This window comes from Nicotiana tabacum, chromosome 24 (assembly GCF_000715075.1).
Source record: "Nicotiana tabacum cultivar K326 chromosome 24, ASM71507v2, whole genome shotgun sequence".
Lineage (NCBI taxonomy): Eukaryota > Viridiplantae > Streptophyta > Magnoliopsida > Solanales > Solanaceae > Nicotiana > Nicotiana tabacum.
In genome coordinates this window covers 91672680-91687436 of record NC_134103.1, presented here as the reverse complement: position 1 = coordinate 91687436, position 14757 = coordinate 91672680, and the positions used below count along the sequence as shown (strand labels likewise).

The following is a 14757-nucleotide window of genomic DNA, read 5'->3' as shown; positions in this document are numbered from 1 at the left end:
AAAGTAATAAAGAAGATGGAACCTTGTGGCACAAAAGGCTAGGCCATGCTTAAGTTAGCACTATGAAGAACATGAATCTGTTTCATAACAAATCTGAAGATGTAGCAGTGAATAATGATTGGCATGTATGCCAACTAGCTAAGCAGAGTAGGCTAGTGTTCCCTAGAAGTATGAGTAGAAGTGAAAATCCTTTATCTCTTTTACATATGGATGTTTGGGGACCATATAGGTTTCCCACTTATGATAGAAAATATTTTTTTCTAACCATTGTTAATGATATTACAAGGTATACTTAGGTGCATTTGCGTCAATTGAAAAGTGATGTTGTTGTGGTGTTGAAGAAATTTGTTGCTATGCTACAAACTCAATTTCAGTCTAAAGTTAAGGTAGTTAGAACAGATAATGTCACATAGTTCTTTAACAAACACATGAATGACTTGTTTGATGCTTATGGGATAATTTACCAAAGCAGATGTGTATATACTCCACAGTAGAATGGAATAGTGGAAAGAAAGCACAGGCACATTCTAGATACAACTAGGGCATTAAAGTTTCAGGCAAGTGTTCCTACAAGGTTCTGGGGTGAATGTATCAAGATAGTTGTACATGTGATAAATAGACTGCCTACTGAGTTGTTGAATGGAAAAAATCCATATGAGCTCCTTCATAACAAGCCACCTTCATTGTTTCACCTTAGGGTGTTTGGGTGTCTTTGTTATGCCACTAATTTAGTTAAGGAAGACAAATTTTCACCAAGAGCAAAAGCAGTTAAATTCCCTGTCTATGCAGAAACATAAAAAGGCTACATGCTAATGGACTTGGCCACTAACTGTTTCTTTGTTTGCAGAGATGTTATCTTTAAGGAGCATATCTTTCCATTTGCCAAACTATGTTCTACATCTCATAATAGAGAAGGACATACAATAACTATTGATCCCATCTTAGGCATGGAACAATTTGAACCTCTACGGAACTCCCATGACACTGTGAATATGCAGTCAGAAGGAACTGCAAGCAGTGGTTTAGAGGAGTCTGTTGGGGGGAGTGGTCTTGACAACAGTGCAGAGACTGACATGCAAGAACATGAATGAACTAGAGAAGCAGATGTTCATGACATGCAAGAACATGAAGGAACTGGAGAAGGAGATATTCATGACATGTAAGACTCACCAGCAGCAAGTGCAGATGATAATGCAAATACAGATCACAACACAGCAGTAATAGAGAATGACAATGTTGATGCACAAACAATTAACAATGCTGATGCAGTTCCTGAGCAATATTCAATGCAGGAAAGTGGAGTGATTCCTCTAACAACTCTGGAACAAGAGTCTACTGAGTTCAAAAAATCCAAAATAACTGTAAAAGAACCTTTGTAGTTGCAAGATTAAGTGACCACTACAAAAAAGAGTTCCTCTTATCCCCTATCCAACTATCTATTCTATAGCAGGTTGACTAGTAAGTGTAGAAATTTCTTGACTGGGATCTCAGCATTAACAGAACGAGCAACTTTCAGTGAAGCATCTAAGGACAAAAGGTGGATTGAAGCCATGGAAATGGAGATCAAGGCTTTAGAAGATAACAGAACTTGGGATGTTGTTAATCTTCCAAAAGGAAAGAAGGCTATTAGTTCAAAATGGGTGTATAAGATAAAATACAAAGCAAGTAGTAAGGTAGAAATGTTCAAGGACAGGTTGGTAGCGGAGGGCTATAGCCAAAGAGAAGACCTAGATTATAATAAAACTTTTTCACCAGTTGCTAAGGTGGTAACTATGATGTCTGTGATTGCTCTCACTGCTTCTAAAGGCTGGAATATATCACAAATGGATGTGTACAATGCGGTTAGCCTTGGCGGGTTCGAGAAGAGAGAGAGGGCAGTCTAAGAAGTATTGGGGAGAAGTGATCAGACGAGACATGGTGTGACTTCAGATTTTCGAGGACATAGCCCTTGATAGAAAGGTGTGGAGGTCGAGCATTAGGGTGTTAGGATATGAGGTAGCTGATAAGGTCCATCTGTGAGGGAGGCTGGTCTGATAAGGTTGGGTCTTAGACTGCTATCAATTATTGTTGTGTCCACACTATTCCTTCATTTTTCATATTATCGGGCTTTATTCACTGGTTTTTGTTATTATTTCTCAGCTATTTTTTTGGTTCATATGCTATTGTTATTGCTCATATGGTTCTGTTTATGGTACTAACATTCTGTCTCTCTCTTATCTCTCTTGTATCTTTTCGTTTTCTTAAACCGATGGTGTTTCAGAAACAACTTCTCTACCCTCCGGGATAGGGGTAAGGTCAGCGTACACTCAACCCTCCCCAGACCCCACTTGTGGGAATTCACTGGGTTATTATTGTTGGATGTGTACAATGCATTCTTGCAAGGGGATTTGTATGAGGAGGTGTATATGGAACTTCCCCAAGGTTTTAGGAGACATGGGGGACAAAGGTCTGTGTATATGGAACTTCCCCAAGGTTTTAGGAGACATGGGGGACAAAGGTCTGCAAACTATTGAAGTCATTATATGGCTTGAAACAAGCTTCACGACAGTGAAACATTAAGCTCAGTGAGGCCTTAACTGCTGTAGGATATGTTCAGACTCTACATGACTATTCATTGTTTACTAAAAGGAAATGAGATGACTTTGTAGCAGTGTTGATATATGTGGATGATTTACTAATCACTGAAAATAGTGAGGAGTTTATCAATGAGACTAAAGTTTTCCTTCATCAGAAGTTCAAGGTGAAGGATCTTGGTGATCTCAAATATTTTCTGGGAATTGAGGTTATGAGATCCAAAGAATGGATTCTAATGAATCAGAGGAAGTACCGTCTTCAACTCATCTCTGATCTGGGATTGAGTGAGGCTAAGCCAATCTCAATCAGAAGTTCACCTCTACTGAATTTGACAGACATATTGGCACTACATGTGATGAGATCCTGACAGATGTGAGTGAATATCAAAAGTTGATTGGTAGGTTGATCTATTTGACCATCACACGATCAGACATTGTGTTCGCAGTCCAAACTCTCAGTCAGTTCATGCAAGAGCCCAAAAAATCTCATTGGGATGAAAATATGAGAGTAGTCAAATACCTTAAACATTAACCAAGCATGAAAATGTTTCTGAGCAGTGAAGGTGCAGATAGTTTGACATGTTTTTGCAATGCAGACTGGGCAAGTTGTCCAAACACACGAAGGTTAGTAACTGGATACTTAGTCAAGTTTGGCAACTCACTCATCTCTTGGAAATCTAAGAAATAACACACAGTATCAAGAAGCTCTACAGAAGCAGAATATAGAAGCCTAGCAGTTATGACAGCAGAAATGGTCTGGTTGTTAAGCCTGTTTGCTAAACTTGGAGTGCCCATCAAGCGACTTGTGGAGGTCTATTGTGATAGCAAAGTTGCACTGCAGATTGCAGCTAATCTCATCTTCCATGAGCGTACCAAACATATTGAGATCGGTTGTCATTTTGTGCGCGACAAGATCAAACAAGGTGTCCTTAGCACACAATTTGTAGGGACCAAAGATCATCTAGCTGATCTTCTCACTAAAAGTCGTGGGCAGTCTCAGCATGTGTTTCTACTTGGCAAGCTTGAAGTGCTCAACATTTTTTACCCTCCAGCTTGAGGGGGAGTGTGAGCTATAGTCAGTTATTGTTAGTTGAGGAGAGGAGTTAGTTAGTTAGTTAGTTATAGTGGTCTGTGGGACCTAGTAGTTAAGTAACTATAGTTAAGTTAGTACAGAGTTAGTCTGTATAAATTTGTACTTTTCTCTTACAAATCAATACACATTCATTTTACCATTTTTGCATTTCCTTCTTCTTTCCTAAGCTCGACCTCTCTACCCTCAAACCTAATTCCAAATTGCTTGGTTGAATCTGAAGATTGAGCTCAGATTCATCAAGATCACAAGAATGAATAAAGAAGGTCTTGATCAAGGAATGTCAAATTTGAATGAAGTCTCGCTTTGATGCTGGAATGATAAGATCTAAAGATTTGAATAAAATTACGCTTATAGAGGAAAAATATGAGCGCTAGAACTTTTATACATAGTTAATCGGATCACATAGCTCTTTGTTCAGACAAGTCACCAGCTAGGACTTACATAGCTGATCAGATCAGATACCATGTAAACATCTTGAACATGATAATTATTTGACCAAAAAATATAGATCTTGGTTTGAATAATTAATCTTAGATAACAATAATATTCCTAAGATGGAGTTCTTAAAAAAGCAACAAATACTATGTAGATATATTCGGATAGCGGCGACAACATACAATAAATATTTCAGAAATCAAAGGCAATATTGTAGCATTCAATATCAATGGATAACAATAAATGACATTTAAGTAAATAGAATGAATGAGTTATACAAGAAAGGATGAAATCACATAATATTCTTTATGACAATGATGAGTGATGGACAATTCTTTGAATATTTGAGTTATTCTTGGATTTAGTGAAAAAGTGTATACAAGAATCTTAGTGAAAAGGTATTGTTTGTATATTATCAATGAGATCTGATTCTGTTTCTCAAGTCAAAGTGTATTTTTACAAATGAATATCACATGTCCCCTATTATTATGTCTTTTTTTATTTATAGGGAACATGTTCCTAAAAGAAACCCTAAGGGGTCATTTGGTATGAGGTATAAGTACAAATAGTGCTGGGATAAAAATTTAATACCACCTTAATACTTTGTTTGGTTAGCAAACTTGGAATAAGTTATCCCGGGATTAAAATTAATACTGGATAACTTATACCTTGTAGGGGGTGAGGTAATTAGTGTCGAGATAACTTATACCTTCTTCTTATAAATTATGCAAATATCATTTTTAATACAACATACCAAACAGTGGATAAAAAACAATCATAACATAACTAATCCCAACATAACTAATCCCAACATAACGTATCCCAGCATAACTTATCCCAGCATAACCTATATTCAAACCAAACGACCCCTAATAGTATAAGTGCAGAGAATATCCATTAGAATATTCTCTCTAATGCCCTATCTTGAAACTAGCCGTTATGATTCTGCCAAGAGTCCTCGACCTCGGCCGTGGTCCTTGTTGACTCTTCTACCACGACCTTCGCTGATAGTTAGACTACTTTGACACGCGGCATCCCAGGAATGCTTTACTAACACCGTTTTGACTAAAGATGGATTTTGACCCATACAATAATAAAGATAGAAAAAACACATTTTTTCTAAAGCTTGTAAAAGGATTTAAGTTTATTACAAAGGGAGTTACTTGTTGACCAAATATTTGGGGTGAAAAGAGGAAAAAGTCGTGGGTTGTGGTCCTTAACGTGTCAATTGTCAAAAAAAAGAAAAAGGAATAGAAGAACTATCACTTTCCTGGGAATTTCGCTGGAAAGGGATTGCCTTAGTTTTTGTACCCCCGCAAATTATAATATTGTTGCTGGTCCCCCCTCAAGAAATACAAAATTCAGATACAAAGCCAACATTCGAAGTTAATGGATTATGAGTTTACCATCGAATTCATAGTTAGTAGTTTTAGTTATACGCAATTAAATATCATATTTAATACATTTTTAATACAAAAACGGGAGCTAAGCAAAAACGTACGAAATACTATAACTCTGCCACTTGATAGAAAACCGCGACACACCTAAAAAATTATTTTACCATTAAAATAAACATCGACAGCTAATCAGAGGAGAAGTAAAATCATTATAAAATGTGACTTTTGATTCTGTATACATGACTTATGTTCGGTAGGTTGGTACTTTGAGTACAAAATCTGAATATAATCAAAGGAAAGATCTAACTAAAGAATAAAAGATTTAAAAAATAATGGTTGTAGTAATTGATTCTTGAATAATTTATTACAGACCTGGATTGAATAATAATATGTAATGATGAACAAATTAATTTGACATTTACGTCTAAACATCAGAATCTTTGTAATAAATTATTTCTGCTTTATAGATATTTGGTCTAGCATTGATAAAAAAAACAATATTAGGGATATACTTGATTAGGACTCATAACATACTATACTGTGGGCCATGAACAAGTAGTTAGCAACGGGGTTTTGATCTGTATATTTGGTAAGTTTGATTCCCATAAATATATATTATATGAAAATACTAATAGATTTTTTTAAACAATATTCTGTTTAAACCAGATATTACTTGTAACACAATTATTGGTTCTGATTCTTTTCTTTGATTAATGATCAATCATTATTATTGTTGATTGTTATTCCTCATTAAATAATTTACTTTTTCACTAATTCCATATTGTCCCTTCCCATTCTAATTATTTCAGAAGAAACAGTAACTATTGCCCGACTTTGGAAACACTTCTAATATTACTAATATAGAGTTGGACAAAGGTAAAATTATTTTTGTGATTTATAAGTCACGTGTTCGAGCCGTAGAAATTTAGGAGCGGAGCTAGAGTGCGAGTTATGGGTTCGGCCGAACCCAATAGCTTTGGTTCAAACCCTGTATTTGTTTGCTAAAATTCATTAAATATGTACAAATTATTAATTTAGAACTCAGTAACTAAAATAATTAGAATTTCGAACCCATAAACTTCAAATTCTGGCTCCGCCTCTGCGTAGAATCAGCCCCTAATGCTTGCATCAGGGTAGGCTGCCTAAATCACACCCCTTAAGGTGTCGTCCTTCCTCAGACTCTTCATGAACGCGAAATGATTCGTGCACTGCCCTTTATAGACTTGGACAAAGGGAAAAATGGGACAAGTTTTGGTATGTAAATATAATTTCAACTGTTTTCTGAAAGAGAGGAAAGATTTTAGCTTAAGGAAAATCAGTAGCAACCAAGGGGTAAAACTGAAAGCCTGCAATGTTGAATCAATGACAATTTAAAGTTTGGGGCTTTGGTACTTGTACTTTTTAAAGTTTGTTTAATTTATGTGTTCCCTTTGCTGGGCAATTAGAAGGCTCTAAGAAAAAAGACTTTGTCTGTGGTCCCTAACTTGAGAATTTAATGCTTGTGGGCTATGTGACCTGAGAAATTGAGTAAATACACGAAGTGAAAAGATATGTAGTAGGAGTACCTAATACTGAAAGGGACTGCCCTATTGATTCATTGAACCAAAGTTCACACCAAGTAGTTCATAACATCAAGGGTGTGCTAAGAATAGTATGTTTTTTTTTTTAATTAACGAGAGATGTCGAGTTCAAATACTTTTTTGAGGTAGTTTACTTTTCCTTAATCAGAGATCTCGAGTTGATCCGATTAATTGTGCTTAATCCACATTATAGTTTCCTTATGCCATTTGGTAAAACAATTTGATGCTTAAATCTTTGGCATTTAGCAACAACGTTGTTGCGGCCAAACGCACACGCAAGTATACGCGGTCGTCAAGTTATAAAGTGACTAGAAGTCGGATGTCGAACCCACGAGAACTTGTGATTAATTATTAACTAAATTAGACTATCCTAATTATCTAAACAAGAATTAAACCTAGAAGTATTTGATTCTAAACTAATTAAAATAAAGAAAAAACAAATAGTGAACTCCGAACAAAAGAAGAGAAGATTTTTATGTTATCAATGTAATGAAAGCGATCTAGGGTTATGGGCTATCTAACATTGCTATTGTATTCTTCAATTGAATTGACTAACTAATTCATCTAGTTTATTGGTTGATAAGGTTAATATTGCTCATAAGAATCTGTCGAATTCTTAGTCGCATATTCAAGCTAACCTAACGCCTATATGTCTATGCAATTAGAACTAACAAGAACGCATTTAAAATTCATGTATATCAACCAAGTAAGGCAATTAGGTGTATGTCTATCCTAACCGCGAATCCGTTCCCCGATGCCCAGGTTCAAGAACTTGCTCTACTCAATCCTATGTGCAATCTAGAATTCCCACTTTCGAGTTCAATTCTAGATTCGTAGATAGTATCAAATGGTGATCAAGCAATTAAATAATTAAGCGCAAGATTGAATAAATAAACCAATGCGATAAACTAAGAAATCAAAATCAATATTCGAATAACATTAGTCATGAAAGAACCACAACCCTAGAACGTAAAATTTAGCTCTACATAGACATGGTAGCCGAACAACAAATCATACAAAGAAACATAATAATTACAAAGTTTGGGGGAAGAAAAGATGAAACTCAACCTCCACGGCGGCTCTGTGTTTATGTTTTCCTATAAAAAACGTACTCCCTTTGTCAAAAGTTGTTCTCAAAAACATTCTCTCCCTCCAAAATAGATTTAGGACCCCTTTTATACGAGTTGGGGATGTATAGAGCCGAAATAACCGAATCCCGGACGAAATAGGACAAGTCCCACTTCGACTGTCCAGGGTGCGCTCTGGCGCAGAATGCAGTAGCGTTTTGCGAATTCAACTCTATTCTTGCGGCCAACTTCCAACTTTCCTTATAAACACTTTTTTGCTTTCTTCTTTGTTTCCTTTAATCTTCAATCATTATGTCCCCTCTCTTGTTTTAATTGTTACAATTCACATATTTACTTCACCTCATGCCACGTAGATAAGCATCCTAAGTCTTCCATTTTTCTTCATTTCATGTGCTGCTCCAAATTTGTCTCATCCATGTAGATTTTTTTCTATTCTCTTTCCGATAATAATTTCGTGCTCTTTTTCTTTTTGCATTATTTTTGCTTCGAATCTTTCTATTTTCGCACCGCTTTATTCCTACACGGTTAAAATATAATATTAAACATAAAGTGATATAATTAATACTCAAAAAATGATTAAAAGTACTAGAATGTAAGGCGACAATGGTTAAATATATGCATTTTTGGCCAAACATCAAGCGCCTTCCGTTTCTTTCCATTCATACTTAGACATTTTCTGATAATATTAAGTCTATTGACGTATCCCTAATACAATATACAGAAAATCTTAGACAATAACTCTCTTGAAAAAGCATCTAATCATACACACTAACTGAAATATCATTCGAACAAGATGCTTCCAATCAGAAAACAGAATATGAAGTTAAAAGTCTTCAACTAACACGACCAATATCCTTCCTCTCTTCTACTGCTGCAGGATATGGATTTCAGTCTTTTTGACAGAGTTAAGATTAAAGAGGTTCGCGGTTTTAAGCTTAATAGGCACAAGTAATAATCCCAAGGCTTTGTTTCTAAGATATAACAATACTTCTGTATGCCTGGGAAAACTATAAGAGAAAGATGAATGACCACAGACTTATTCTAATAGTGCCTCAGAGTTGCCCAATTGCTGTTACAATATGTTTCTGTTTCTATGAATTAATTCTCATAGGTAGCAATGGGTAATCTCAGAGCGAAATTCTCTAAACTGCTGAAAATGAAAGCTATATCTAAGTTGAGCTTGAGAACCGAGCACTTATCCATCTTAGAGCCAAAAATTAGGAAAAACCTAAGAATAGTTCCCAGACTAACCTAAAAACAGTAGGGACGCCTAGCCTTTTAACAGCCTGGATGCAAATTAAAGAGAAGCTTCCTGAAAATGTCCCGGCCAAACTTCATATCCCATAAAACTTCTTGGAGTGGGGCAAACAAAGATGACAATGTTACAATAACAAGATGTCCAAGTATTTATAACTATCACATCAAACAAAAGGAAACAAGGTATCCCTTCTTGGATCGAAATAGTTACTTCTTAGGAAAGAAAACAAAACATAAGAAGTCCTATTTTTAGAAGGAAACAAGAAACATAGTTGAGAGCATCTAGGATCCTATAGCTATACATTGGACAAGATTACAAACCCGAATTCATTCTTCAGGTTGCCTTTGCCCCAAAACTGGGATGTCTTCATATCGTTTCTGCGTAAGTAGAAGCACCATGATCAGATTCTGAGTCAAAGTTAGATTCAGTACAGCAAATATTGTTACACTATGTAAACACTAAAAGGAACTGTTCAGCCAGAAGACAATCTAATCTCTTATTTGTAAAGTCAACAATGCATACAACAATTATCCTCCAAAGTCCAAAGTCATAATGTTAAAAAACCGCCATATGCATGCTTTATATTGTACAATATATATGTGTCTGTGCATGAACTCGTAATTTTCAAATTTCTTTATCCGGGAAAGCAATGCTGATTCTACATTGAGTTATGCTTCAATCACATAACTATGTGTAAATATTCCCATCATGTCCTTTTTATCGGTCACTTTAGCCCAAATATTTAGTTCAAAATATTTGTCATTTTAGAAAACTAAGACATTAATTTCTCTTTTTCCAATTCTACCGTATTACTCCAAGAAGGTATACGATCAATTACTCATTTAAGGAAGATATAAGCATAATTTAGTCAAATACCACTTCTGATTAATGCAATCCAATGCACACTTAAACGGTAGATAAGAAGAACCGAAAGGGAGGAGTATTACTTTGCTATTTACAACAGCCAACTAATTTTAAGAATCACGCTGTGTGCCCTATCCCTATCCCTGCTATTTTTACTATTACATCTGACAGCTCGTACGTCCAACCAGAGAAAATGATTGAGGAAATAATTTCCTTTTAAAAAGTTTATTTCATGCAAAACAGAGCCTTCTGTGGTAAAAATCAGTTTTTAAAATTTTCTTGACTTCGTATTTGGAAGGATTCTCATGTATAATCTGAGTTATCCACAAACTCTTCCAACTCTCAGAGCTGCAACTATACATGTAAATCAGCATTTAAAGGAGAAAAGCAAACGCCAACATTATGAATTTCAGGAAAACTCACCCCAATATTATTCTTTTCCCAAAGCTTACGAACACCATAATCAACAGCCTGCGACGAAGAAACAAGAACATGAAGAGGGCATTAAATTTGACAACTTCTCGACTTTCCTATGCTTATTTCAATCATACAGAATATCAACCAGAGTTAAGCAAATTGAAGATGCAGATAGATCAAGATATATTGCTCAATGAAGCGGTCTCAGCAATCATATTCATAGCGGAAGCAAAAAAAACGCTATGTGATTTCTTCCCATCTACCTAAACCTTGGTTAGCAGAATTACCAGGTACCCAATGAAATAGTCTGGACGTGCACATGCTGGCCCCACACACTGTTATAAAAAGAAAGTAATTTTTAATCATCTTGCACAAGGAATCAAGCCACGATTCTTGCATCATGATAGACTGAGGTATCCTGCGTGAATGCGGGATGCTATATAAAAGCAGTTTTCTGATCTTTAACAAAATTTAACTGTACCGGTTTTTAAAGAATACTTCTTTGGTCGCACACGGCAAGATACTAACAAGTACTATATTGCATGAAATATGGATTTTCCTTCACTCAAAAATACCCCAACGTTCTTCTAATTCCATCCTTTCCTCTGTTTCTAAAAAACTTTGAGCTTCTAAATGAGGAAGTTCACACAATTCATCAAAAATCAATCCATCATAAGAACAAAAAAGCGCAAAAATGAATCGATATGCGATGTGGAAGTTGATAATAAGTTGGATTACCCGTTCGCCGAGGAAAGCGCCAACGATGACAAAGGTAACATAGACAGAATTGCGACGCATAATGAGCCTGTAAAGCCTTTCCAGAGGCCCTCTTCCCCTCTTTCGACCTTCTGTTTCCATTCTGATTTCTGTAGAATCTTCGGATTGCAGATGAGTAGAAGAGACTGGAGAGTGAAAACTAGAATATTTATTCCCCCTGTTTTTTCTAAATGTGACGAATAAGTTCTTTAAATTATTTAAAATAATAAACACACCCCTCTTTAATAACGTTTTTTGCAAAATAGCCCACTTTTAGTAATATCATTAGAAAAATGATGGTAAAAACTTTGTTATATTTTTTTATTGCATCTTAATCTATAAAAAAATATGGTATCAATTTTAATTTTGGTGCTTATAAAACACTACCGTGGAGTAATGTTGTTCGAAAGCATAAGATGTTTGTGATACTGATTAATTAAAGTTGTGCATGGTGGGAGTTTCAAACTCTGGAGATCATAAATTTTGAAATATGTCACTATGAAATCCATACAGTTGAGTTGAGGAGAGAAATAAATATGTAGTGTTATATATTGAATTTAACTTTTATATACCGATAATGTTTAGTAATAATTTTTACCATATATTCATTTAAAAGATAATTATAGGTTATTGTCGAAAAAAAAAATAAAAAATAGCCGGATTTACAACTGGTAATTGAAAAAGTCACAGTCTCAAAAGTAATCGAAATTTAGCCATTTTTTAATGTAAAGATAAAATCTGAACAAAAACACTCTTAAAATTCGAAAAAATTCTAGGAGTTCAAATTTCTTGCATATGAGGTTATAACATAATGTGTTGGAATTTCATAATGTGCTAGAGTTCCAACATAATATGCTGAAAGTTTATACGCAGAAGCTTCATAATCCAGCATATTATGCTGGAACTTTCCGTGTTCTGGAGTTCCAACATAATATGCTGGAAATTTATACGTAGGAGCTCCATAATCCAGCATAAGCATGGAACTTTCCGTGTTTTAGCAAAATAGTGACTATTTTTTAGTGACTTTGCAAACGCTGGCTATTTTTCAATTACCAGTCCGAAAACTAGCTAACCCGTGCTATTTTTACGTTATTGTCTATACAATGTGGGATTAGTAATCTGAAAAATAAAACCTGTTACAATATATTAAAATACTTCCAATTTCTAAATTTTCTTGAGAAAAATACCCTCCATAGCCCCTCAAAATTTTAATAGCCCATGTTTTTTTCTACTTACACGAAATGGCCCTTCGGCCCAAACATATTGCATCTAATAGCCTGAAATGTCTATTTTGTATAGTGACAGTCTATTTTGTATAGTGACAGTCTATTTTGTATAATGACAGTCTATTGTATATAAATTGTATAGTGGCAGTCTATTTAGTATATTTTTGTACAGTGACAGTCTATTTTGTATATATTTTGTATAGTGCCGGTCTATTGTATATATTTTGTATAGTGACAGTCTATTTTGTATATTTTTTGTATAGTGACAGTCTATTTTGTATATTTTTTGTATAGTGACAGTCTATTTTGTATATTTTTTGTATAGTGACAGTCTATTTTGTATAATGACAGCCTATTTAGTATATATTTTGTATAGTGACAGTCTATTTTGTATATTTTTTGTATAGTGACAGTCTATTTTGTATATTTTTTGTATAATGACAGTCTATTTTGTATAATGACAGCCTATTTAGTATATATTTTGTATAGTGATAGTCTATTTTGTATATTTTTTGTATAGTGACAGTCTATTTAGTATATATTTTGTATAGTGACAGTCTATTTTGTATATATTTTGTTTAGTGACAGTCTATTGTATATAAATTGTATAGTGACAGTCTATTTAGTATATTTTTGTATAGTGACAATCTATTTTGTATATATTTTGTATAGTGATAGTCTATTTTAGTATATTATTTTATATAATAACAGTCTATTTTTGTATATATTTGTTATAGTGACATGTAGGCACATCAGAAGAAAAAAGGCCGTGTAATCAAAACCTTCCACCCAATCCCTTGTTGTCTTTCCATTCACCATTAATTTCTCTCATTTTCAAAGTTTAGAACATATTCGGATAATTTTCCATAGTCTCATCCGATTGACCGGAGTCGACTGTGGTCGGAACATATACTGCAATTTGTTTTTTTCTATTCTCTACTCCATAGCCTCTCTCCTCCACAAAACAACCCTTCTCATCAGTCCCAAAAATAGTAAAAAACTTTGCCGGAGTTTGGTCGGAGAATATCCATCCGATGACGCGTCTCTATCTTCTTACTCATGTTTATGCTGATGTCTCAGCCTCATATGATATTTTCAATGAAGAAGCAGAAGAAAATAGAAGCAGCAACAGCAAATTGGTGACATAAAATTTGGACCATTACGAAGAATACTATCAAGAAAAATTCAAGGCAACAAATGCAGATACATTTTTTCTTAATTCTCCACCTTGGTATACTTCTTTAGATCCACATGCAAGGCTAAAGAGAATAAGAATTTTATATTATCCAGCTTATAATGTTGACTCTTTAAGACCATTTGCTTACCATGCACAGAGGAAAGAAATTTCAAATAGATATGACATTGAAACACTTCCATCAAGCTTTAATAGGACCTTACTGGTTTAAGCTCAGCAAGGCATATTCACAAACATAGAGAGACATGGAATATCTTTATCGTCCTCTACATTACATATATAAAACCCCAGTGCAAGAAACCCTTCTTTTTCAGCGTTGAACGAAACTCAGGGCTTTACCAACTTTCATCAATCATTTCCTTTACTTTCAGACCAATAAAATTCCAAGGGACCTATATCTCTGATAAACACATTACATTCCTTCTATGCCAATAAACTTGACCTTCTTTCCCTTTTCAAACCATCAGAAAAAAATTAACTACTTCCATTTAACAATTCAAATAATCATAAGTTAGTTAGTACTGCCTAATACTATTTCATAATTAACTGGGTATTGTACCAACTTATTATTTCTTTCATACCATGATCTTAAACAGTTTTTTTCTTTTAAACTGGTTGGTTTTAAACCTTCTATGCTTTTTCCTACAATTAATTACTCAATAGGCCAAGAATTAACACCAGAGCAAGGGGAAAAATTGAAGAAGCTAAAATCAAAAATGAAAAGAGGTGGATTGCTTGTTGACAAGGAAGCTTCGGAGTTTGGAAACTATAATTGATGGGTTGAAACAGTAGATGATGGCGGTGATTGAAGCGGCGGAGTCGGCAGTGAGGTCTGTCTTTCCAGCCATGGCGTGGTCGCCTCTCTTTCTGCATCT

At 34.8% G+C, this 14757-nt stretch overlaps 1 protein-coding gene across 2 annotated transcripts; it reads right to left on the bottom strand.

Moving 5' to 3' along the window:
• Nucleotides 1-8041: 8041 nt before the first annotated feature.
• Nucleotides 8042-11623, bottom strand: LOC107799816 (cytochrome b-c1 complex subunit 9). Of its 2 annotated transcripts, XM_075248338.1 has the most exons (5): nt 11444-11623; nt 10993-11040; nt 10712-10759; nt 9745-9801; nt 8042-8683 (listed from the first exon to the last, which is right to left on the bottom strand). In XM_075248338.1, the coding sequence occupies exons 1-4, from the start codon at nt 11561-11563 to the stop codon at nt 9751-9753; spliced, it is 267 nt and encodes an 88-aa protein (XP_075104439.1). In that variant the 5' UTR covers nt 11564-11623; the 3' UTR covers nt 8042-8683; nt 9745-9750. The 2 variants fall into 2 exon arrangements, with proteins under 2 accessions (XP_075104439.1, XP_016478449.1); XM_016622963.2 differs by lacking the exon at nt 8042-8683 and having other exon boundaries at nt 9507-9801; nt 11444-11622.
• Nucleotides 11624-14757: the final 3134 nt, after the last annotated feature.

What these genes read in the sequence shown, in the direction of transcription:
- LOC107799816 (XM_075248338.1), bottom strand. Translation starts at nt 11,563, where the DNA reads ATGGAAACAGAAGGTCGAAAGAGGGGAAGAGGGCCTCTGGAAAGGCTT. An exon ending in GCGCTTTCCTCGGCGAACGG is followed by an intron (nt 11,041 to 11,443) that starts GTAATCCAACTT and finishes TTTTTATAACAG; the next exon opens with TGTGTGGGGCCAGCATGTGC. An exon ending in GGGAAAAGAATAATATTGGG is followed by an intron (nt 9,802 to 10,711) that starts GTGAGTTTTCCT and finishes CTACTTACGCAG; the next exon opens with AAACGATATGAAGACATCCC.